Source organism: Phragmites australis, chromosome 23 (assembly GCF_958298935.1).
Source record: "Phragmites australis chromosome 23, lpPhrAust1.1, whole genome shotgun sequence".
NCBI classification, from domain to species: Eukaryota; Viridiplantae; Streptophyta; class Magnoliopsida; order Poales; family Poaceae; genus Phragmites; species Phragmites australis.
In genome coordinates this window covers 16,093,689-16,117,847 of record NC_084943.1, presented here as the reverse complement: position 1 = coordinate 16,117,847, position 24,159 = coordinate 16,093,689, and the positions used below count along the sequence as shown (strand labels likewise).

The window sequence follows — 24,159 nt, the reverse complement described above, 5'->3', positions numbered from 1 at the left end:
AATAGAGATGATCAGCTCCAAAAATTCTTAGAGCTAGAGCTCTACCAATAAACCCTAAATCTGCCATCTAAACATTCAGAACCTTGAAAACAAGAACGAAGCTGTGAAGATCAGAATCCTTGGATCCCACGGCTGCTTGTAAGAATGACTTAGGGGCCATTCACTGCACGGCCATGGTGGCCGAGGCCGACGACCCCGTCCACCGCCGATATGATCTTCGGCACAGACATGCCACCGGAGAGCACAATTTCTGCAACAAGCTCTGCATTCAGATCGTACAAAATCGAAATACCTCCGGCTCTTCATCTGCTCTAAGCACAAGTAGAAAGGCGATGAGGCTGTTGTTAATTACCGATGGCCTCCCGGACGGACAGGTCCGGTATGATCACGTCGGAGCGGCTCATGAGAAAGATGTCGCCGAGATAGAGGTGGTTGGTCGGCACGTAGACGCAGGCGAGCTCCTGGTCACCGCGTCCGCCCGCGCCGCGCAGCGCCACCGTCGACGTGATGAAGCCCAGCGCATACTCGCCGATCCTGGGATGCCGTATGATTACCACCTCCTTGAAGGCCCGCGAGCTCTGGTCTGAAATGATCGACACGAGAAAGTGTAAATTAGTGAAGTTTTAGACATCGACGCGCAACCCAAAACTCACTTCTTTGTAACCGGAGGGAGTATCTACGAGTATGAATTTACGGCGAAAAAATCTGCCAAATATTGTTTTGTAAAATTCTGTTCAGAATGAGCTTTGAACCTGGCGATATCGCAGCGCTGATCTGCTTGGAAGCCGAGTAGATGTGGCGCACCAGCGGCATCTTTTTGATGAAGAACTCACCAAGACCGAGAAGGGAGGTGCCCAGCCACGACGACATGAACACGCCGACGAGGAAGATGAAGGTGATTGAGGTGACAAACCCGAGACCTGCCCGAGATGAAAGTGGTCATCATCAATTGCTGAGAAACCGAAGCTGTCATAACTTATCTTCACAGAACATTTTCTTCAGACTGAATCAACGGCATGTTGTGAGCTACCAAAGAGATCAATCCCGAGATGGATGTAGATCGGCGAGAAGAAGCCGTCGACGAAGCGGATGAACCACCATGTCGTGTAGAAGGTGATGGCGATCGGAAGCAGGATGACGCTGCAGCAGAGTGCAGAGCACTGGTTCAGTTATCTGCGAATGGTCACTGGCCAAACGATATGAGGAGGAGAGAGAGCAAACTACAGTATTGGTACAAGGTGCGCACCATCCAGACATAAACTTCTTCCATGCCCAGCTCCGTATCACTCTTGAAAATGCCTGCACAATGAGAAGCAATCAACAACATTATATTGGAGTCATCATCTGTCTGTAATCGTGTGTTCGTGTGTTTGCAGCAGCGAAACAACGCAAAATGGTGCAACAAAATCTACGAAATACATAGCCATGGACCGAATTTGGATGACCGGAAACATTAGCCCGTTCAGAAGATAGGAATTTTGCATGATTCTTGCGGGCATTGTATTGATTTCTGCAAAATTTCTATGTTCCAGATGGAGCTGATGCGTCTCCAGCCGCCCTAAAATCCTATGATTCAGATCTGCGTGCTCTCGCACTGCCAGATGCTCGTGTCACCACGAATAGAAAAAGCGGATCAATCACCTCGATGCCTGTGGGGTGGTGGTGGAGGTGCTGCGCGCGCGCCGAGGTCGGCGGCGAGCCGACGTTCACCGGGGTGGTCGGCTCGGAGTCGTCGTCGTGAACGGCAGGCTCGCCGGCCACCACCGCAAGGAGCAGCTCCCGGTCCCTCTCCCTCCCGGCCATCGCGCTCTCTGACCCAGCAGTACGTGACGTGTGTGCGCTCCACCTGCGCTGCCCGCAGCCGCACCAATTTGCGCGGGAAGTGCCAACGGAAACACCGGATCGGCCGCGGAGCTGGTGGGACCTCGATCGAGGCCTGTGTGGCTGGGCCCGTGGACCCACCCCTTCACTTGTCTCTGTACGCAAGAATTCCTCACCCCTTAGTCTACTGGAATCTTCTCTCCTACTTTAAAAAAATCTCTAATCCATATATTGAGCTTTGTTCTGTCCTGCTTTTCGATCGGTTTACCCCTGATTTTTTTTCCTCCCACGATGTATGTCCGATTTTTTCCTTGAATCTGTCTATGTCTGATTTTTTTTCCTTCCAACGTGCACTTGGACGCCCAAGACCTAATTCCTCTCATGTGTTGGACGCCGCCTAAGCCCTAATCCCTCTCGTATGCCTCGATGCCAAGCCACCGCCACCCGAGTGCCCCACCTCCAAAGCGTCCCGCAGCCACCAGAGCGTCTTTGATCCGGTCATTGCCATGCAGCACCGCTCGCCAGCGGTCGCGTCAGCCTCTGCCTCCCCGATGGCTTTTGCGGCGGCTTTGGTGCCAACCGTTGGCAGGGTGGAGCCGAACGTGATGCTCAACCAGGTCCACGTGTTGGAACAACCCCGACTTGTGCATCTCTGCTCACTCCCCCACCGCTACCGGATCAGAGACACCCATCACGTCCTTCCTCTCCTTCTTTGACCCGCTCACTGGTGACGATGCGGTAGTCGGGGCCGGGGGCTACGACACGTCCGAGTTCCCCGTCGACCATGACATCAACTTGAAGATCTACCTCTGGCGAGGCTATCCGTTGAACCTCGAAGTCGACTTCGTCATCAACTCAGCCAACGAGGCCAGAATTTCGAAGGTGCATGAATCAATGATGATTTTGATGCTTGTGCTCCGATCTATGTGATTCAACTTCTGATTTGTTGATTTTGTAGTCAATTTTTCAATTTTGTTCGCTGATTAGGGTTCCAATTTAGTGTGAGTAGCGAGGCTATGAGAGAGTTTGTTTAGATGTGCATTTTGATGGCCTGCATCACCCATCCATGAGTGGTGTCAGCACGACCCAGCCGTGAAAGCAGACGGTGGTTGCCCTCCTTTCTAGGCTGCTGCTCCTAATCATACAAAGAAGGTTCTCAACTCGGCATCCCAGTTCTTTTCAATTTCTAGAAATTTTCGTTGCACGGTTATGTTGATTTCTGTTTTGATACAAATCATTGTCTCTGATTGGTGAGACACAAATTGAAGTTGCTTTGATAAATATGTCAAAAGTCATGAGGCATTTGATCATAATAGTGCTATGAAATCTTCATCCATGAGTGTCGGTGTATGAACACCGCGAGCGGGGATCCTGAGGGACCCCCTTTTGAGATTCGGCCAGGGGCTGATTCTGGATCCGCCTCGTGCGTGGGATTAATGCGAATGTATGGAATCTAGGCGGGATGGATGATCGTCGGTTGGTGGAACTGGATGCACAAAGGATTTATACAGGTTCAGGCCGCACAGAGGCGTAATACCCTACTCCTGTGTGTGTGATGTATTATCAAGGCTCTTGGAATGCCTTTCTCTGGATCTCCAGCTCTCTCGAGCTGATCTATGTTACAAGGTGTTGGTGTTCTATCTATCTTGAGCCCGGGTCTTCAAGTGCCAGACTCTCTGAGTGTGTCCACCTTCACTTAGCTTGATTCTCCTCTAAGCTCATCTATCCGGAGCCTATCGACCTCCTTCTCCATCCCGTCCCCTTTCTACGAAGTGCTCCCCTCTCTTATACAACCGGGGGGAGGCTTTTCAGGGCGTGCCCAGAACAAGGGCACAAGTTCCCATAAATCATAAATGGGAAACAACCATCATGGGTCCACAGTTTGATGTTATAGGGGTTGAAAATGCGCCCCTTGGGTTGTCCCATCGGCCTTCACATCCCAGCTTTAGCAGGTGCAGGGGGGGACCACCAGCCAGCCACCGAACTGCCCCGCAGGGTGACGTACGATGGGACCCGTCGTATTAAATATCCCCACGCCTTCCTACCAGGCGGTGGCAGGGACTGATGTACTCAGTACGACAAGCGTGGGGGAGTGGTTGGAAATGACAGGACACGCTCCCTCTTAAATGCAGCATCGGGCCTCCCACCGATTGACACCTGCCTCCCACCAATTGACACCTGCCTCCCACCGATTGACACCTTACCGTTGAGCCCTTGTGGGGTCTACCGGCAAGGGGCTTCTCAGATTCTCGGGGAGCTCTGGGTACTCGGGGACCACTGTTCATGGCCCCGAGTGCCCTCTCCTAGATATGTCTCTTCTCGGGTCCTCGGGGACCAACTGTCCTTGGCCCCTAGAACCCCCTCCCAGAACTAGTCTTCTCGGGTCCTCGGGGAACTGTGGGTACTCGGGAGCCACCTGTCCGTGGCCCCGAGCACCCCCTCCCGGAACTGGCTCTTCTCGGGTCCTCGGGGAACTTCAGGTACTCTGGAGCCACCTGTCCGTGGCCCCGAGCACCCCCTCCCGAAACTGGCTCTTCTCGGATCCTCAGGGAACTGTGGGTACTCGGGGACCACCGTTCCTGGCCCCGAGCACCCTCTCCCGGAACTTGTCTTCTCGGGTCCTCGGGGAACTCCGAGTACTCGGGGGCCAACTGCTCGTGGCCCCGAGCGCCCTCTCCCAGATATGGTCTTCTCGGATCCTCGGGGAACTGTGGGTACTCAGGGGCTAACTGCTTGTGACCTCGAGCACCCCATCCCGGAACTGGTCTTGCTCAGGCCCTCGGGAACCTGTGTGTACTCGTGGGCCAACTGCTCGTGGCCCCGAGCACCTCATCCCGGAACTGGTCTTCCTCGAGCCCTCAGGAACCTCTCGGGAAGGCAACCCCCGAGGGATGGCGCCACGTGATACTGCGCTGTCCTGGCCTCGGGACTCGGGGACCCCCCGATCCAATTTCACCGACAATGAGGTTCTCGTCCTTTCCTTTCCAGTACATATAACTCAGTTTTGTGAAGCTCTCTCTTGCTGCTTTCCTTTGTGCAGTTGGGGCATGCTCATTTGTGTGCCGCAAGTGGTGTTCATGGGTATTTCTCTCCCTTTTCATGCAAAGCTATTTACTGCACTTAATAAATGGTATAGTCGTTTGTAGATTTAAGCTAATGTGCTGCATGTGCATTGGAAACCATACCTTTTCTTGGTATAGGATTGGCAGTCTTTCACTATTTTTGTTTTTTTGAAATTTTGATATTTTGGTAGATTACATAGGAGGCTAGATTTGAACTGCATTATGCACATGATCTATCTACTATGATGTTTGGTAGGGAAAAACAAATGAAAAATATTGATATGTTGTACATAAGGGTTTACCATTGTACTTCAAGTGGTGTTTTTGCCATTGTACCTCATAAATTGTTCTGCTATTACTACTCATCGTTTTTTGCACTTTTTTTTCATCTGCTTGATATCTTTTTGTCCTTCGAAGTACTCAGCCTGTTCACTAAGCATTTATTGCCACATTTTCTCTTTATCAGATTTGAGTTGTGGCTGCATCGGTGCATTCCTATATCTGAACTGCTGTTGTTTTTCCTGAAATTTGGAATTTGGGTTGGCATATTGCTACCGGTAGAGCAACATATAGAATCTGGGGGCTAAAATGATATGGTAAGGTTTCTATGTTCATTGTTTGTTTGGTGATTTTTTTCTCATGCTCAAATATCTGATAGTTCTTATATTTTTTCACATGCTATTGCTTCTATTAGACAATGGTATATATTCTTCTCTATATAATCAGATAGTTCTTGCTTGACAGATTGATATCAATGATACTTGATTATGCTATTTTTTTATGTTTACTACTTGCATGATATTTTAGGTTTATGATGGTCTGAGAAAGTGGCTGCACACTAATGTTAGTCCTTGAGTTGTTGATGGCCAGGTTGCTACCATTTTAATTGTTTTAAATACTATAGCTACAATCCTGAGTTAGATGGCTAGATTGCACCATATATCCTAATGGAGAAAAGGAACCTAGACTAGAGAAGAACAATCTGCTTGTGCACTGTTCTACCTGGATGCTTTTAGTAATTGTTCATTGAATGAACAGTGCAAAGACGAAGAAGAAGAAGACCCCACCGGATAGTCCGGTGATTGATTTGAACTCACCGGAGGAATGCACCGGAGCATTGTTGATAAAGGGAGAGAATGCAATGACCTCACTGGAAGGTCCGGTAATCTGAAGATATGTACACCGGAGCATATTTTCCAGAGAGTGTTACATTGGCTCGGCTGGTAGAGGATAACGCACCGGATGGTCCGGTGATGAAGTGAGTGTAGCTAGATTCTTGTTCATGCATTTTGTTTTGCTTCTAACTCATTTGTCTTGTCTAGGATTACATGTGCTTATTTCAATTTATTGTAATGCCTAGTGTAGGTTTTCATATGTTAGGTTGCTTGTATTTCTCTCTTATCCATGACCAACCTACATGGTTTATTAGTTGTAGGTTTCTTCTATGGCACTAATTTTACATTTGATATCTTTTATGTGCCATGATCCAATCTATAGGATAAGTCTCCATTGTTATCAATAACAAGTGCGTATATCTCACAAGTATTCAACACTTGTATGCACACATTCAAGGGGAGTATATCGTATAGGTTATGATTTTGAGACTAACATGTGTTTCAAGTTGCATCTCTTGTAGTCTCATGGAGCAATCAATATATCTCCAGAGGTATGCAATGCTCAAACGTTTCAATTGGTATCATTATCAAATCTTTGTTCATTTAAGCTACCTCCATGCATAATATAGCTTAAACTTTCTATCTTGATATGTTATCTAGTTGTGCATATGCTTCTTTCTCATCATATGTATGCACACATATAAGGGGAGTTTAAACTATATTGTGTGAGTTCATGAATTATGATCCATGTGCTTTTATAGCTTTCAATTGGTATCATTCTTTTGTAGTGTGATTCCTACAATTGGTATCTTTTTAATTGGATTATGATTTGTGAAGCTCTCTTCCATGTGCTCTAATGGCTTTCCCCTTAAGTTCAACTTGTGCATATAGTCCTTTTTGGAAGATTGTTAACAAAGGGGGAGAAGTTTGACGACTAAAATAAGGAATGCAAAATGAACAATGTGTGGAGATTGTAGCAAGTGCAAGATACATGAAGATTAACAAAGGGGGAGAATCTCTTGCTTAGATAAAATCAAGGGAGATAGTGGCAATGGAGAAAGGGGGAGCCACAACATAAGGGGACTAAGTGGTAAGAATATGCATCCAAGCAATGTGGTAAGACTTTATGCTCATTTATGATCTTTACATTTGGAATTATTTGTTATTTGCCACTTGCTTTGATTGTATTGTCATCAATCATCAAAAAAGGGGAGATTGTAGCGAAAATGGTCTTATTAGACCATGTTGTGATTTTGGTGATTAATGATAACATAGTCAATGGGACTAACATGTTTGTCAAGAATATATGTTAGTAAGTCTCATGGATGCAATACATGAAGAAGCCACAGAAGCCGAGAAAAAGTTTGGTTGAATTGGAGAAGTCACAGGAAAAATAACTTCACCGGATGGTCCGGTGTTCACATGGTTGAACACATCGGAGCATTGTGTCTAAAAGCATTTGACCACATCGGATGATCCGGTGCTCAGAGGAGGATACACACCAGAGCATTTTCACCAGAGAAGATTGCAGCTGTTGAAGATCGAAGGTCAACACGCTAGAAGGTCCGGTGATGAAGAGAAGTGCACTGGGCAATGAACAGTGCAAAGATAATGAAGAAGAAGACCCCACCGGATAGTCTGGTGATTGATTTGAACTCACCGAAGGAATGCACTATAGCATTGTTGACAAAGGGAGAGAATGCAGTGACCTCACCGGAAGGTTCGGTGCTCTGAAAATATCTACACCGGAGCATATTTTTCAGAGATGGTTGCATTGGCTCGGCTGGCAGAGGATAAAGCACCGAATGGTCTGGTGATGAAGTGATGTGCACCGGAGAATACACCAGAGCAATTTACACAGAGAAGATATTGGTTCGGATGGCTAAGGTATACTCACCAGAAAGTCTGGTGATAAAGATGGAGTATACACCGTAGTATCCGGTGTTCATAGAGATTTGAGTGGTGTTCCAGCGGCTAGTTTGTGAGAGTGTACTCACCGGATCATCCGGTATTAACAGCTTTTTAGAGCCGTTGGGTTAATGGCTAATGCGTGAGTTTGAGGCTATAAATACCCCTCCACTCAGTCATTTGAGTGTCATGGAGCCCAGAGAAGTTCATATACACCTGAGAAGATATTCAAGCCACCAAAGTGCTTAAAGTGATCATCCAAAGTGATTAAGCACAAGATTAGTGAGTTATTAGTGCTTATAGGCCTAGAGAGTGAGTTGCTAAGTGATTGCTGCCTAGAGAGTGGATCAAAGTGTGGTCCAACAATGTACCTCTTGGTACGCTGGCACCTTGGAGTCTTAGTGACTCATTGACAAGCTTGTTGACCCTCCAACTTGGTGTGAAGCGGTGGCAAGGCGATTGTGCTGGGATGCGGAGACCCTTGCCTTTATGGCTCAAGCTCCGAAGTGATCACAGCGGTGAGGAACCGGTAGAGAGGCTAGTGGTGAGACCTTGCCTTGGTGGCTTGATGGCTCATCCGGGTGGAGGCCTTGTCTTTGTGACTCGGTGGCTCCAAGGCCGTGACCGGGTGCCGACCAGGAGCATATCCTTTGTGGAGTTCTAACGTGAACTAGGAGTGATATTCATGCCATCGATACCACGGGGAAAAAAATTCTTATACCGAGTTTGCTCTCTCTACCTTATTTACGTTTCCACATTACTTACTTGCAATTTACCTTCTTAGATAGGTTGCAAGCGCCTTGATCAGTAGAGTAGATACACTAGATAAACCTAGAGCATATTTAGATAGAAATTGATATAGGTTTATCTTATGTTATTTTTTGGAGCCAAAATAGTTTTAAGTGTCCTAATTCACCCCCTAGGACGTCACCGATTCCTACATCATGATCATATATACAAGCCAGTTGCGTATAACGTAATTTAGCATTAAATATGATATGTATAATTATTAACTCAGAAAATAATATGCCTATAATTCCTATAAATCAGATTGAATGCCTTGATCTTGTATAGTTGTATTGATCGGTCTTTCACACTATTTTTCCTTGCCATATGTTTTTGCTATTTGTCAGATTGTTCACAGACGTATAAGTGTACTATTCAATTATTTTCATGTGCTTTTCCCTGTTATTTGACTTGCAAGCTTTTCGTTTTCTGATCCTATCACCGTTGTGTCCTCTAATTTCATATTGTTTCCTACTACAACACATGTATAATTTCATAATTATGATGTCAAGTTTTTTATGGCTGGTAAATTCAATCTGTACTCTTTACTCCTTGATTGAAGTATCCATAGGTGCAAGTACCAATAGTATATCGCTAAAGTATTTGACATGGACGAGTGAGAGCAAAGGTTTGTTGAAGTATGTGGAGGTGCTGCCACTTTAATGGAGCTCAAGGGATGCTCCATATAAAGTAGGATTTAGGGACCTTTTTTGTCATTTCCGTACAAAGAAAATGAGTGCAAATTCATTTTTTTTAATTTGGAATTTGGTGGGTGTGTAGTGGTATTTCAGTTCGTGTTCAAAATATGTACTTTTTTGGTTGAATGAATATATTTTCAATTTGATTCGTGGAAGCTATTCACTGATTAATAACTTGATTCTGTGAAAAAATATTGATGCACTTTTTAGATCATACTAAGCCAAAACTTTAAGTGGTTAATCAGTAACTGACATGATTAGTTGATATTAGGTATTCCTTTGTTTTAGGCATTATTCACATAATTCAAATTTTGAGTGTCCCACATATATGATATACCTAAAGTTCCATCCTTTCTTCCTTTTGCTTTGCCCCTCATGTTGTGTCCACCACTGATTTTTGGTTTTATTTGACTGCGTTGGTGTAGGTTTGCATGGTAAGTGTTCATTCATTGCCTCATATCTCCTTCATTGTTCTTCCTTTGTTACATATCTTAGCACAATTCTTGCTTAAAGTTTATTGCAACAAACGATGTGAACATGTGCGTGGTTCACACAATTAACAATATTATCTCATCAAAGTTTTTGGCTCTCGTTGCAACGCATGGGTATTATCTTGTCAAAGTTTTTGTGCCCCTGGCCATGAACCCAACGGGGACCCGACAGCGCGGGTGGCGGCTCGGTGGCGTGGCACGGTGGGAGCGAGCAGCAGCGGGAGCGGCATCAAGACCGGCAATGGTGGGCACGAGGGGCAGTAGGCGGGACCATGGGAACAGGCTAGGGTTAGCCGGCATCGGCGGCTGGGCTGGTGTTATGCACCCGTTATCGGGCACTCACAGGCGAAAAACTACCCCCACGTCCGACCTGAACACTTATCGGATCCCTAACCCATGACTCTTCCAGGTCTAAAATCCACATGCACCCTACCCGCTCCAACCCATTGCTAGCCTTAAGGTCAAGTTCTTCACAGGCTCAAGAATTGCATCAACTGCATGCAAAAGTTCTTCATCAATTCCTTAAGTTGACAAGTGCATTGCAGCAGCCACATTCTCCATCTTAGATAAGGGAAACATGCGACATTATATGAAGCATAACTTTATTGTCATTCTAAAATTTATGTTTCAACTAGCATTCAACTAGAAAAGTAAATAATTCTTGATAATGGCACAACCTTCTTTAGATGTTGCGGTAAAATCTCACTGCCCAACATTTTTGTAGCGAAGATGAAAAGGAGAAAGGTGTTATCTTTGAAAAAACTTTTCAGTTTCACATTACCTATTAGTGATATAACCTAGAGGTAATCACTCATTCAAATTGAATCTGTATGTGGGCTTTACAAATAATGATCTGTGAGGGATTAGAATCCTAATGGTCTTCCAACGTGATAGCCCATTAACGATGTCTATATAAGTTGAGGTGTTGGCACTACAACGGAATAGGTCATCCATGCTGCCCCATCAATGTCGGTTAGGCACAAACCGGCACTGATGAAGTATTGGTGCCGGTTCGTAACATTCTGAGCTCGATCAACAATCAAGCCAGGTTGAACCAGCATTGATACTCATTATCAGTCCCGATTTTAGTTGCCAATCGGCACTAATACTTCAGTGTCGGTTCGTAAATATGAACCGACACTAATATGAGTTCGGGCCCGAAAATCCACTTCAATAAACTTTTAGCTTGCAAGCCTCACGTCTGCTCTCTCCTATCTCCTCTGCGTTGTGCGCCCCTCTCTCCTCATCCTCTCTCTCTCACTCTGATCCCCTTTGTCTCCTCCCTCTCTCGAACTCTCCTCCTCTCATCTCCTCTCTCTCCAGCGCTAAAGCTCAGGTTGCACGTGCTCGCCAACCTCAACTCCCTCATCCACGCCTTCTAGACGGAGATCTCCACTAGCGTCCACACCTTCTGCTACTGATCCCCATCACAGCGTCATACCTCAACTGTCGCACGCGCAAAAAGGCTGCCCCAGTCTTGCTCACGCCACCGCGCATACTGCTAGTCGCCACAAGGCTCGGGGTTGCCACCGGAGGCGTTGGCGTCACTCTCCTCCAGTCCCCTGCCCCTGCCCTCTGTTGGCACTAGACCGGTGTGGGAGTGGATATCCGCCAAGACTCGGGATGGATTCCTTCTTCTGATGGTGATGGTGAGTAACCCAAGCTTGCTCGTAATCGATTCCATGTGTTGCAAGAGGTGGCCCGTTCTTTGCTGCCACTGGGAAGAATTCAATTAGTTGCAGGTTCATGTTCTATATGCAGCCCTACTAGTGGATTCCTTCCATCCGTAGTTTGATTAGGTTCTTCTTATTTAGCCTGCAAGACCAATTTCGGTAGTGTTTAGCTGCAGTTTATTTTCCTAGAATTTTTTGGGCTCAAGCGAATCTTATCAAACCTTAAGTCCATCCTGGTTTGGTCCAGTGGTTGTTCCTGGAGTTTTTTAGTTCTAGCGGTTTAATTAGGCGCTTGATGTCAATATCGTTAGCTACCATGCTGAATTTTATGCCAGTAATCATTATGTTGTTTGGAGTTTCGAACAATCAGAATACGTAGGTTTCTGGTGCTCTTAGGGCATGTTTGTTTGAGCTTCTGCTTTTGAGCTTTTCTGAAAAGTTGTGCTTTTGGCTTGTCTGAAAAGCTGCTTTTAGAAATAGGCTATTGGCTTCTACAATAAATTTTTGGCTTCTCAACACATAGCTTCTCAGAAAAGCGTCTCTCAGCGAGCTTCTCAGCTTTAGTTTATTTTCCTCAGAAGCAGGCTTCTGGCTTCTGGCTTCTGCCAGCAGCAGAAGCAGAAAACAAACAGGGCCTTATTTTGGGAAATTGCTTGTCTAGTTATCTTGTCAGGAGCACTATATATATGGAATGGTATGGTGGCATGCTTGTCTAGTGTATATAGCACTCTGTTTTTCCAATTGTGGTACTTGGCTATTTTTGTGCTTTAGCACTGGTGATTGTACGTGAGATTGATTGCCCGATGGAAAGTCTTCTACTTTGTGCTCACCCTATTTTCTGGAGATTCCTCTAGCACAATGTGAACACATATATCGTAGTGCAAATAAAAACCTATCGCTAAAATTCATCTGTCTGGAAGCTTTTCTTTAACTCTTTTTGCAACCCAAATGATGTATTATGTGCCTCATGTAACCCATCCCCAAAGGAAAAGAGAAAAACAAAGCAGAAATTGCTACCTTATTCTGGTAGTTGAGCAAGGATCAAGCTGCTATATGGTCATGACATGAATTATTCTAAACTTTTAGTTTATATTGATGGACATTGGAGCCAATTTCAGGGCCTTTGCTGCTTAGTTGACATCTTGTACCTGCTTGGTGTTGTATCACATAAGATTTCTATTTGCTAACACAGAGCTGTTATGGACTCATGCTTTGGCTCCTTTTTACCCTGATTTTACTATATCATTTCCAAAGGAGTGCACTTAGAAATCATTTCAACCGGGAGAACATACTCCTAGTGGTCCAACTGCGCCTCTACCGGTCTGACCACCAGAGGTGTCTAGAGGCCATTTTGCTCTCTGCTCCCGCACGGTCAAACTGCGAGCCTTGGGAGGTCTAACCGTGGGAACCAAAAACTCTCTTTATAGATTTCAGTCTAACCGACGTACTCACGGTCCAACCGTGTTGCGGTCTGATCGGGACTAGTTGCGGTCTAACCGCCAATGCATAGGAGGTCTGATAGCTATCTTATCAGTCCATTGATGGATTTCGACAAAATTCTTTTCCATTTATAAAAAATTCCTTCCCACTTCATCACCGTCCCTTTCTCCTTGAGTTTGCTGAATCTCGAGACGAGATTCTAGTTAGGGGGGAGGTTAAGCATGTATAATCATCATGGAAATTGTTTCTATGTGTTTATTTATTAAATTAAGTTTCAAACGTGTTCCAAAAGTACTTAGGATATGGTCTAGAGCTCTTTAGGAAAGCCCTAAATACTTTGGAGAAGAAGAAGAATAGAAAAATGAAGAAAAAGGGAAAAGACCATTTTCTCGATCTGACTGAGATCCCCACCAGTCTGACCACCAGGGGCATCCACGTGGGCTTTCTGCGGTCCGACCAGGAGCTTCCGCGGTCTGACCGCCAGAGCTCAGGGGCTCGACTTAAGTGAGTCGATCACTATCTCTCGCTCTCTCTTTTCTCTTTTCTCTCACTCCCTCTCCCTCACCCAAACCTTAGAGAGAGAAGGAGAGGACCACCCCGACGATCGGAGATCGATAGTGGGACTTCCTCGAGCTTCCTAGAGGCTTCCCTAAGTTCTTTCCCTTCTTGTCCATCGTCGGAGATGCTTTTCTTGGGCTTCTTCATCTCAAGCTTAGCGACCACCTCGAGGCTTGATCCACAAATCGGAGGTTCCCCGAGGCTAACCAATCCGATAGGAAGTTCCCTTACACTAAGGTAAACCTTCTCACGCCATTTTTTGTCGTTTCCTAGCTTTAGTCACTCATCGTTTTGATATGAACCGAGAAACCCAAGTTAAATCTAGATCTAGATCTCATCCACAGGGTTTCATGTGTTTGGACCGTGCATGTTGTCCAAACAATCATAGAAAACATTCTCCTAGTCTTGTGAAGTACTTTGGTACCCTTTGTAGTCGAAGGTTTCGCCGGAGCCTTCACCAACGGCCTTGCAAAGTGGCGTTGGTAGATTCTCGCGGTCTGACTGCTGGTAAATTAGTTCAAAACCACAGCAAAACCCAATAGTCAAGAGTCAAACCACCATTAGGACTGGTCTGACCGCTAGTTGCCTGTCTGACCGCCACCATACCATCGGTCTGATCGCCAAGGCCCTAAACTCTCTGCACGCCACCGGTCAGACAGCTACTATAACATCGGTCTGACCGTCGGTAGCTCCAAGCTTTATGGACTTAGGTTGTCTTATCCAAGGTTCAAATCTTTTCTAACCCGGATTGTTTAGCATTCCTTTGCATATGTTTTCGAAACACGGTGCTTTATTATTGTTCGAGCATGCATCATATGCACACTTTTCCATCTTTCACTTGTTTATGCGATGCATTCTTGATTCATTTAGAGAGTGTCGCACCGACGGTCTAAGTGGTCTAAGGTGACACCAGACCATCGTAGTTCTGTGAGTGTTGTGCAGGTAGCGTCAAGCAAGCACCAGAGTAGTAAGGCAAGCATCTAAGCATACTCAACTCACTATTTTGGATCGATTATGTCTAATATGATAAATTATGCTTTATGTATGTTTGCATGATTAGCGTTCCAGAGTCGGATGATATGGGTAGAACCTATTTTGATGTATTACCTTAACCTTGGTATTCTTATTGATCCTTATCTTTGTAACCTAGGTATGATAATATTAATGTCTAACTTCAAAGGTTAACTAAAATACTTAGTAATGCATAGGTCCTCGGTAGAAGTCGAGTGATGGTTCAACCATTGCTTGCGAGCTTAGGGCTTACTTATGGTTCACAATGATAATGACATTGGGATGGATGAGTTGGGAAGATGAGGCGAGATGTGGGCAGTGCTAGGGGTTGGTCAAAAGAGGAATCTGGATGTCATAGACCATTTGCATCGTTTAAGCATGGACCGTTGTTGCAGTGGACTCTAGCACTTTCCGTACTAACCACATGTCAATCTAATGGTAAGATAAGCTGGTTATCATACGCCATGTTGACTCTTGCATTGAGGCCCTATGATGTGTAAGAGAAAAAGAAAAAGAGAAACAAGGTGGCGGGGAGCCATAGGTATCAGGGACACGCTCACGGTAACCCCGGTGCCATAGGGGCATATGCAAGTGGGTAGTTCTGGGTATGAGAAAGGTTGACACGAGTACCCCTTGTGTGGGCATGTGTGGTCACACTAGCCGAATGGTCCTTGAGTCATGCCGGTAAAGATGTACCCCTGCAAGGTGTAAGAACAATTCAAATTTTCGCGCTCTTGGTTATGAGCATGTTTCTGTCCATTTGCATCAGTCGTAGAGTCACGGATGTGAGATAATGTGGTATTGTATGTTGGGATGTGGTTGTGATGATTCTGTTACGGATATGTTTATGATAGTTCCAGTTACATATAGATTCATGTTGAGAATTATAGGGTAGAAAGGTGCATATGGTTAAGAATATATGCTCACATATTTGTGTCAAAGTTATTTTTTGCATATGAACTTTACTTAACCTTATGGTCGATCCTTGCTAATTCATCCAAATGAATGATACTTGGAGTTGGGTTATTTATATGTACCTAATATGGATTAAGTCTTGCGAGTACCTTCATACTCACGTTGCTCTTTCAGGTGCTACCGGTGTGAAGGAGGTAGTTTTTTGCTACTTCACGCCTGCCGAGGTAGGTGACGGGGATGAGTAGTGCAAACTACTTGTGTGACGTTATTTTGGGTGGAACCTAAGGGCATATGGCTCCATCTATTTTTATTGTTAATAGATTTTGTCTTCCACTGCGTAGTTTCTCTTTTGGCTGGGGGTGATCTATTTTATTGTCCCCTTAACTCTCTATTTTTTTTATAAATTGTCAAAAATTATTAATACTTAAATACTTGTAATATAATTTTATTACTCACTCTTTATTAAGCTTTGTTGTGATAAGATATGTTAGAAAGGCGTGTGCTCTGATCTTGGACATAAAACACATGCCGCGACAACCAGAATGATATTCTGGTTAATCATTGCAATCATGATTATGAAAATGATTGACTTAATGATTAATTAGAATACTAGTTGGACGGTTCCTCACAGTTCTAATCCAAGCGGAGCCGCTCCTTCCTGCTAAGCCGACCGAAGCAGTCTTGCAGTGTGTAGCTATGGTTGTTGCTAAGGTTGAGCTCGCGGAGGCCGGCCAGGTCGCCAAACAAGGGCGGCAGATCCCGCATGTCGCTGAAGTTGCTACTCGCGAGCCAAATGAGCTAGCTCGAGCTTTTAACGAGCCGAGCTGAGCTGGCATTTTTGCTTGTTTCGCTAATGAGCCAAGCCGAGCCATCTCATTATCTTAACGAGCTGGACCGAGCTGAGCTGGCTCGTAGGCTAGCCCTATCTACGTTATTGGCATGCCATTTGGATTCGTAACTGGCCAACCCTCCAAATATGTGCTTGACTTCATGGGATCTTCTTTGAAATGGGAGGTTGTCTTTGTCACTTTCTGCCCTTTTGGAGACAGAAGCCCTATCTGAGCGATGCAACTTCTGCTTCTACTCCTCAAGCTGCTTGAGCTAAGTTCGGCGAACTCGGTGTCATGCGTGTTTGACTCATGGAACGTGCACCACTTCCTCTTTGAGCCACCTCCGACCCTGACTTCTTTCCATTGTCAGAGGTCTTCTTGGAGGTGATCATGAAATTACGCTCCCTAATCTTCTTCTTGTTTCCGGCTTTGTCTTGCTTCTTGCCCGACTTGCGCTTCTCAACCGGCTTGGAGCCTTCGGCATCTTTGCCCAGTAGAGGTCACTTGTCTCCCTTGTTGATTGGTTGGTTCCACGTGATAGCTTCCTTAGTCATTGTGCAATGGCCAGCTAGTTCAAATAGTTCTCGAACGTCTTGGGGAGATCGCATCGCCATGTCTTTGATTAATCTCATATTTTTTATGCCTTGTCTGAAGGCATGAATGATCGAGAGATCGGTAATCTCTGGGATGATGTTCCTCATGATACTGAATTTTTTGATGGATTCCCGAAGTGACCCTTTGGACCCTTGGTGGAGGCGGTGAAGGTCATCTTCCTTCCTTGGATATTTGTAAGTTCCCTGGAAATTGGTGCAAACGACATCACAAAGTGGCTCCCACGAGTCAATCAACTCGGGGGGGGGGGGGGAGGCAAGTTGGTTAGCCATGAGCGGGTTGACCCTTCCAGAGCTGTAGGGAAGTAATTAGTCATGACATGTTCATCCTCTCCATTGGCTAGGATGGTTGTGGAGTAAATCAAGAGAAACTCCAAGGGTTTAGCAGTTCTATTATATTTCTCTACTGAACCAAGTTGAAATCTACGCGGTCAGCACACGGATCAGAGCTAGTGAGTGAAAACCCTAACAACCGGTAACCACAAGATTTCTCCGACTATAATCATCCCCTCAGTCCAGACGAGTTCGGACATCGTGAGCCTGGTGAGGCCTAGGCGAGGGTTCTCCAGTCCTCCTATCCTGTTGTGAGCTTCATAACGAGCATTGTCCCTGAGTTCTCGGGAGGGGCTCGACATGGAGGGTATTGCCGGAGGGGGAGGGGGTTCTCTCAGGTGTGCTCCCTGGGACGACTTCTGGAGTTGCTCTTGGTGATTGACTTCTAGAGTTCTAGTATTACCTCCTTCTCAAACCTCCAAAAATATCAAGACTTCATTTACTTATATATATATAGGCATGCAACCAAAATGTATGACAGTATTGTGACTCTCTAATGACAATTTTAGGTTTGCTAGACAAAAGTTGCAATTCGTGGTGCGGATGTATGGTCTGTAGTGGTAGGTTAGGTTTTTTATTTAACGGGGTTTAGGTTTTCAAATTCAACGCAACTTGACTATAGATATCGTAAGTTCAGCGAAGCAGATGACAGTGCGGCAAGTCCTGTAACCACTAAACATGGCCATGGGAATGGCGGTCGATGATGGATACCAAATATCTATTGCCAAACCCAAGATGGAGGAGGAGGAGCGGGGATGCGGTAGTGTGTTTGTTTGGTGATGGGTCATCAAAGGCATGATAGAAGAGGATAATAGTGGTCGAGATAATGAAGGTGGTTGGATATTAGTCCAATGGGAAAAATCATGCCACTAGCTTATGAACAGGGAGCCCATTACAGTTTCCCACTGTGTCAAACTAATTAATAACAAGAGGAAGTTGAGTTTATATCTTAAAGCAGCTATATTGTCTAAGCAGCTAGAGTTATACCTAATTAACATGGATGGAACAATCAAATCCCAAGCCAATAAACATGTGCTAGATCCAAACACAACCTCTAGGAAAAAGGGAAAGGAAATTTAAGTTGATGTCCGTTCAGCACACACAATCAAGTTCAGTCGGTAAAGCACTAACTTTGAGAATTTTTAAACATTTCGATCTCTTGACAAATTGATATAAATTAATTTCTAATATCCATCAACCTCATAGATGACATGAGGTTAACGTAAAGAAGACGAAGAACATAGGGATTTGTTTACGAGGGTCCGAAAGATGCCTGCAATATTCCCTTGATCTGAATCACGGTGGCTTCTTCGTATTATGATTTTTCTTATTCACAGTGTCATTGTTATTACGGTGGTTCACGTTATACAAATCAGTGTGTAAAAGGTGAAACTGGCCTAACTATTGAAAATTTTCAAACTCAATGAAATCATACGTACATGTTTCAAATATTCTGAAAACTATTTTCCAGCTCAAGTTGAGGTTATGTTCTTCATTCATAAAGAATTCCATACAAAATTCCAATAAACAAATTCAATCCCGCATTAAGAGATAAAAAAAATACAAACTACAGGTGGCTCACCACAAAATGGTGAAATTACTGTTCACACTATTAAACTTTCAATTTGTAACTTTGTGATCTCATAAAAAGCATTGAATTTGTTCACAAAAATTTGCGGGCACCAGGACAAAACCTCTCCTATAGTCGATATTTTTTTTCAGAAGTTTTGATAACTTCTACGTATATTCTCAATGAATTTTAAAAAGTTTGTAATAGTTATGTCGTTTTCACCTGACACGTTCCCGTTCACAATAGTCATCCTGTTTTCTCGATGCGTTGTTGTACAAACATGAATTGACCCATGTATGCGGAACGATCGCTTTTGCCTTTCATCCACTTTGCAACTGAAAACAGCTATGTTTACGAGCTTATCCCTTCACTACAAGCAATGCTGCTAAGTGCTGACAAATGGCATGTCATGCACTAATACTCCTACGTCTCATGTGTCATATACTTATTTTCTCACCATTATTTGCCTAAGCCGTGGCAAATGGTTTGATCACCAGAAGACGTGTAGCTTTCCACAATATTCAGTGTGTGTGGGCGTGCGGCTAAGCGTAGTAGCAACCGAAGCAGGCCTCTATATTCTTACTAGTCACGTTGTACATCCTAGGACGCCATGATAATGTACATGGTAGGGCTATCATGCTGATCTGGAGAGATTGATGCTTTTTTTCTTCATCATAGAATCGAGGCAACTACATGCCCACCACAAACCGATCCTCGGATTCCTCTTCTCTTCCAAGTGTTCAGTTACGTACACTTATCATCATCATACTGTCTCACAAACTCGATGAACTACATCAGCTTTTACCTCTTGACTGCTTTTCCATGATTCCATCCGTAGTCTATCGGCAAACCACGGTTATGTATGGTACCTTCTACGGTTACTAGATTAGAATACTACAGCCGCCGTACTACGTAGCACATCACTGTCGGCACACCGTTAAATAGAAAATAAATACCGTGTCACATGAGCTTGGTTAGAGTTCTTACGGTGAAATCTGCCGATCTGAATTGGATAGACTTGACAGTGTTTATATTTTTTTAAAATAAATTTTAAGAGGAATAGTCATGCATATGTGTGTTCAGCGATTATGCTTCTAATCTTATTTAAACATGTGCTATGATATAGCAACGTAGATATATATGAACGTAAATATGATACCTGTTCTACTTGTGCTTAGAAAAAATAGAAAATAAATGAAGGAAAAATATATAACTTTCATGCCCCTGGCCCATGAGGTGTCCAACTCTCCAATCCCCTTTTTCAAAAGCCACTACTCCAATCACTTCCTTATATTTTTCCCCCTTTTGTTACGTTTTAGTGGCGCACCATTAGCAAAGTTGACAACTGCTGTCCTCCTCCTCTGCTTCACCTACCCCGAATTCTTCGTCCTCCTCCAGCTCGATCCTTCGCTCCCTTTCTCGGTTCCAACAAGCCACCCGCACCTTCCCCACCAACGATCCCCAAAGCTTCGCATGCTTTCTTTCGTTGCGGTTGCTTCTCCCCGGACAGGACAGGAGCAGGTGGTGGCCACGGGTGCGCCATGATCCGCGAGCTCTTCGCCGTCGCGGCGCGCGCGGCGCTGCAGTGGGCGCTCGCCTCGCTGCTGCTCGCCAACGGCGCCGCCTTCTGTCTCATCGCCGCCGCCGCCGCGCGCCTCCGCCTCGGTCCGCCCTGCATCCTCTGCGCCCGCGTCCACCGCCTGCTCTGCTCCTCCCCTGCCTCTGGCGGCGGCCAGGAACGGGACGCCCTGCGCCTCCTCCTCTGCGACGCCCACCTCGTCGCCGCGGCGCCTGCGGAGACGGAGGCGCGCATTGCTCCTGATCGCGGCGACGGGGGTGCCGTCTCGGAGATCCGGACAATCGGATTGAAGGCGGATGATCCGGACAAGGTTTCAGGTAATTCTCTGGATTGCTTCTTCTCCTCTGCTGCTACCAATTGATCTCCGAACTTTCTTTATCAGGATCAATTCAGAATTAGAACTAGCAAATGATTGTCATGAAAAAGATTGGATTGAGAGCTCCATTTGATATGCTTGGTTGATGCTGTTGCAATCAAAGTACTAGAGCGGAACTTTTCGCCTGGGGTTGGTCGATCCATCACTTTGCAGGATGGTGCATCCTAACTAGTTTTGGTTGGTGCAACCACAACCTTCATTTCACTTATTTGTTTTTTGATAGGAACCGGCAGGAGAACCTTAATAACACATTGCGCAGCGCAGGTTTGTCTCAAAAAAGAAATAAGTGAAATGCGATTATGCCAAATTGGAAAGATGCGGATGCGTTGGATTGGAATAGATTTTCACTCTTCGGCGTGCTTACGGGGGAACTCAATCTAGCAATCGCCGATTTCCATCACAGCAAAAGGTGGTTGCATTGTCATTTCAGTGCTGTCCTTGAGCTAAAATGGCAATTTCAACATAAGTAGAACATGATGTGCCTGGAATTCGCAAAACCGGTTTTTGCGCCAATGAGTGGCATATGTCGAATGGTCCCTGTCACGGGCTCATGTAGCCAGTTGACCAATGTAGTAGAATTAGTTGAGATCGTGGCACAAAGTTTAGTTTTGGAGACTGTGCGGGCTCAATGGCACGATGTTTCAAAGCAAGATTGTCGATAAGGGTCTCACAACCATAATCTGTATGGACATGTAAACGATTATACCACTCTAGCACATGGTTAACCGAAAAGATCGTGCATGAAGTTTCTTATCGTTTTGATAAAATTTGATCAAATCGTTGTCATCCTCGAGAAGATTGCCTGTTTTGACCTAATGTGTTCACCGCAGGCATGGAGACTCACCGCGTCGTCTCCATCGGCAGCGAGATATGCGAGCAGGACCAAGGTGGCGAGGGACCTCGCGCCACCGACGGCAGCATCGTCGCAAGAACAAGCAGCACCGACGGCGATGAACAGCTCATGTCCATCTTCGAGGTCGCCCCAATCGTCGCGCACCAACGGGACGACGACGATTCCCTACACCACGCGACGACACCGGAGCTGCTGGCCGTCGACGGCGACGAGAGCCTCACCGTCGGACAGCTGGTCTCCGCGCTCCGAGCCCACAGGCGGGAGCTCGACGCGCTGCGCGCGCAGCTCCACGCCGAGCGGCGAGCGACGGCGGAGGCGGAGGAGTACCAGCGGCAGCTGGAGGAGCAGAGCGAACTCGACCGGGAAGCGGCGCGGCTCGCCATGCAGCTCGTCCACGAGAGCGAGACGGAGAAGCACGGACTACAGCGGCAGCTCGAGGCGTGCAGAGTCAGGGCGCAGCTCAACGAGTCCGAGTCCGCTGCCACGGACGCCGGCGGGGAGGCGAACGGGGGCGGCGGCAACAACTACCAATCTCTGGTGGACTTCTTGCCGGGATCGGTCTACTCCTCTTCCCCGGACCTGGCCAACCTCCTAAAGCTCTACACTGAAGCCGGCAATACTGGCGGTCGCCGTCAGAGGGATGATTACAAGGTGTCGGCCATCGCGGTGGTCGCCGAGGAAGCAGAGGAGGAGGAGGTCGCTGTCACTGAATCCAGCGGGACTGTTGATGCTACCACCGCCGTTGTTGCTGAATCTTTGCATGAAACAGTTACCGAAACCGCTTAATTCGTCCCGACATCACTGCCACCATAGGGAAAGAAACAGACAATGCAGAAGTAGACAGATTTTTCTTGTGTATATTGCATCTTTTCTTTCTTTCCGTTTTATCGCATACAAAGCTTGAAAGTGTGATGTGTATGTAAATTTGTGTATATATATATATATTCATATCTGTAAATCGTTTGTCAGTCAAGGTGTGAAGGATAAGAAATTTGAATTTTGAAGTTAATGTCAGGGTTCTAAATACAGTTTCGTATTTGCAACGTCTGGACGGAACATATAGAAAAAACAGACAAGGGAGATGCTAAACTTCATGTGTCAAAAAACAGATGAATTCTCAGTTGATGATATTGACCATCGGATGAAGGTCTAACAGCTAGTTTTGCTTGTAGTTGTATTTTAGCTTAGTTGTCTTAACCGGACCGTGAAGGAAACACGGTTATCTGTCCCAGATGATGACGGACCAGCGAAACAAACCCATTTCTTTGTGTTGAGTCGGAGCTGGCCTAATGGGTGACTCCACACGGCATGACCCGGTTCGGCTCGTTAACCAAGCGGGCAGGGCAGGGACGACCCATGTGTTGAGCATTCGGTCCAAGGACAGCCCATGTAAGGCTAGGCTATGTCATATCAGCCTGTGACACGGTAGGCTGATGAGCCATTTTTTTGCCCCTTAAGCATATTTAGTCCATTAGCATCTGAAAAAATCGGATTTTTAAAAAAATAGGAAAAATTTAGGGATTTCATGATTGTTTCTTTTTGGGCTCAAACGGAAAATGGCAAGGTGGCGGAGCTAGGCCTTTCTTGCGGTTCGGGCTAGAGGCGTGGGCATCGACCCCTTTTAGGCATCGGACGTTCGGTCGGTCGGTTGTTTTTTTTTTCTTTTTTCACTTAGGGTATTACAACCACATCTTGCCATTCCTGTCCAACGCGCCCTTGCTGGTTATTGTAAGGCTACTGACATTGTTGAATCTTATCCAATGTGGGATATCCTGCTTGGTCTAGTTCAACTTGGCTTATGCCCTGAAGCTTGAATGTGATCTGTGACTTGCACGGGCCAAGCAGTCTAATCTCCTTGACGAGGTACTTCTTCCCAGCCGGAACTAGCAGAACAGCTGGCTGTGCTCACGAGCGAGCTTTTGACCACGCCTTTTGGAATGCCTTTGTGTCGTTGTCATTGAAATCGGCATGGAAATCGCTAGTGGCTCTGTGGGCATCGATGTTGTCTAGCGCGTTCTTGGAGACCTTACCATTTTCTGCAACCATGCGATGCGTGAACCCCGGCTTCTGGAAATCCTCCGCTTCTCTGTCGTGCCCATTGCCGATGGCCCTCACTAATACATAAAAGAAATTTCCACGAGGTGGATTATAGTTGTATTTTTGGAACCGACTTTAATTACTATTATAGTTAATTTCATAGCTCAGATCGATTGAAATTAGTCATAGAACCAAAAACTGACCGTAATAATTTAGTTTATAGTATGAATCAACTGTATACATTACAGTTGGATTATGTTGTAAACTGATTATAATAATTAGAGTAATATTATCGATTTCGAATACGAATCTCCTGAAATATGTTATAAACGGTTCACTCTATGAACCGAATCTAGTTAGGCCGTTTGTACCGTCGGTTCTTTACATGAACCAATTGTACTAACCATCCATATATGGTACATCATCCATGCACGCATCTAGGCAGCTGTTGTTCAGACCGAGCAGTATATATGTATATATTAGTTTGATGAT

At 45.5% G+C, this 24,159-nt stretch overlaps 2 protein-coding genes across 2 annotated transcripts; one reads left to right on the top strand and one right to left on the bottom strand.

Moving 5' to 3' along the window:
* Positions 1-52: 52 nt before the first annotated feature.
* LOC133906377 (protein LIKE COV 1-like) lies at positions 53-1,826 on the bottom strand. The gene is made up of 6 exons (XM_062348259.1): positions 1,642-1,826; positions 1,247-1,299; positions 1,031-1,140; positions 753-920; positions 353-583; positions 53-250 (listed from the first exon to the last, which is right to left on the bottom strand). Exons 1-6 carry the CDS (start codon positions 1,801-1,803, stop codon positions 150-152), a joined length of 825 nt encoding a protein of 274 aa, XP_062204243.1. The 5' UTR covers positions 1,804-1,826; the 3' UTR covers positions 53-149.
* An 18,289-nt stretch (positions 1,827-20,115) lies between these two features.
* On the top strand, positions 20,116-22,639 carry LOC133906781 (myosin-binding protein 2-like). The gene is made up of 2 exons (XM_062348791.1): positions 20,116-20,718; positions 21,608-22,639. The coding sequence occupies exons 1-2, from the start codon at positions 20,364-20,366 to the stop codon at positions 22,414-22,416; spliced, it is 1,164 nt and encodes a 387-aa protein (XP_062204775.1). The 5' UTR covers positions 20,116-20,363; the 3' UTR covers positions 22,417-22,639.
* The last annotated feature ends 1,520 nt before the right edge of the window (positions 22,640-24,159 follow it).

What these genes read in the sequence shown, in the direction of transcription:
- LOC133906781 (XM_062348791.1), top strand. Translation starts at nt 20,364, where the DNA reads ATGATCCGCGAGCTCTTCGCCGTCGCGGCGCGCGCGGCGCTGCAGTGG. An exon ending in TGATCCGGACAAGGTTTCAG is followed by an intron (nt 20,719 to 21,607) that starts GTAATTCTCTGG and finishes TGTTCACCGCAG; the next exon opens with GCATGGAGACTCACCGCGTC.
- LOC133906377 (XM_062348259.1), bottom strand. Translation starts at nt 1,803, where the DNA reads ATGGCCGGGAGGGAGAGGGACCGGGAGCTGCTCCTTGCGGTGGTGGCC. An exon ending in AAGAAGTTTATGTCTGGATG is followed by an intron (nt 1,141 to 1,246) that starts GTGCGCACCTTG and finishes ACTCTGCTGCAG; the next exon opens with CGTCATCCTGCTTCCGATCG. An exon ending in TCTCGGGATTGATCTCTTTG is followed by an intron (nt 921 to 1,030) that starts GTAGCTCACAAC and finishes CATCTCGGGCAG; the next exon opens with GTCTCGGGTTTGTCACCTCA.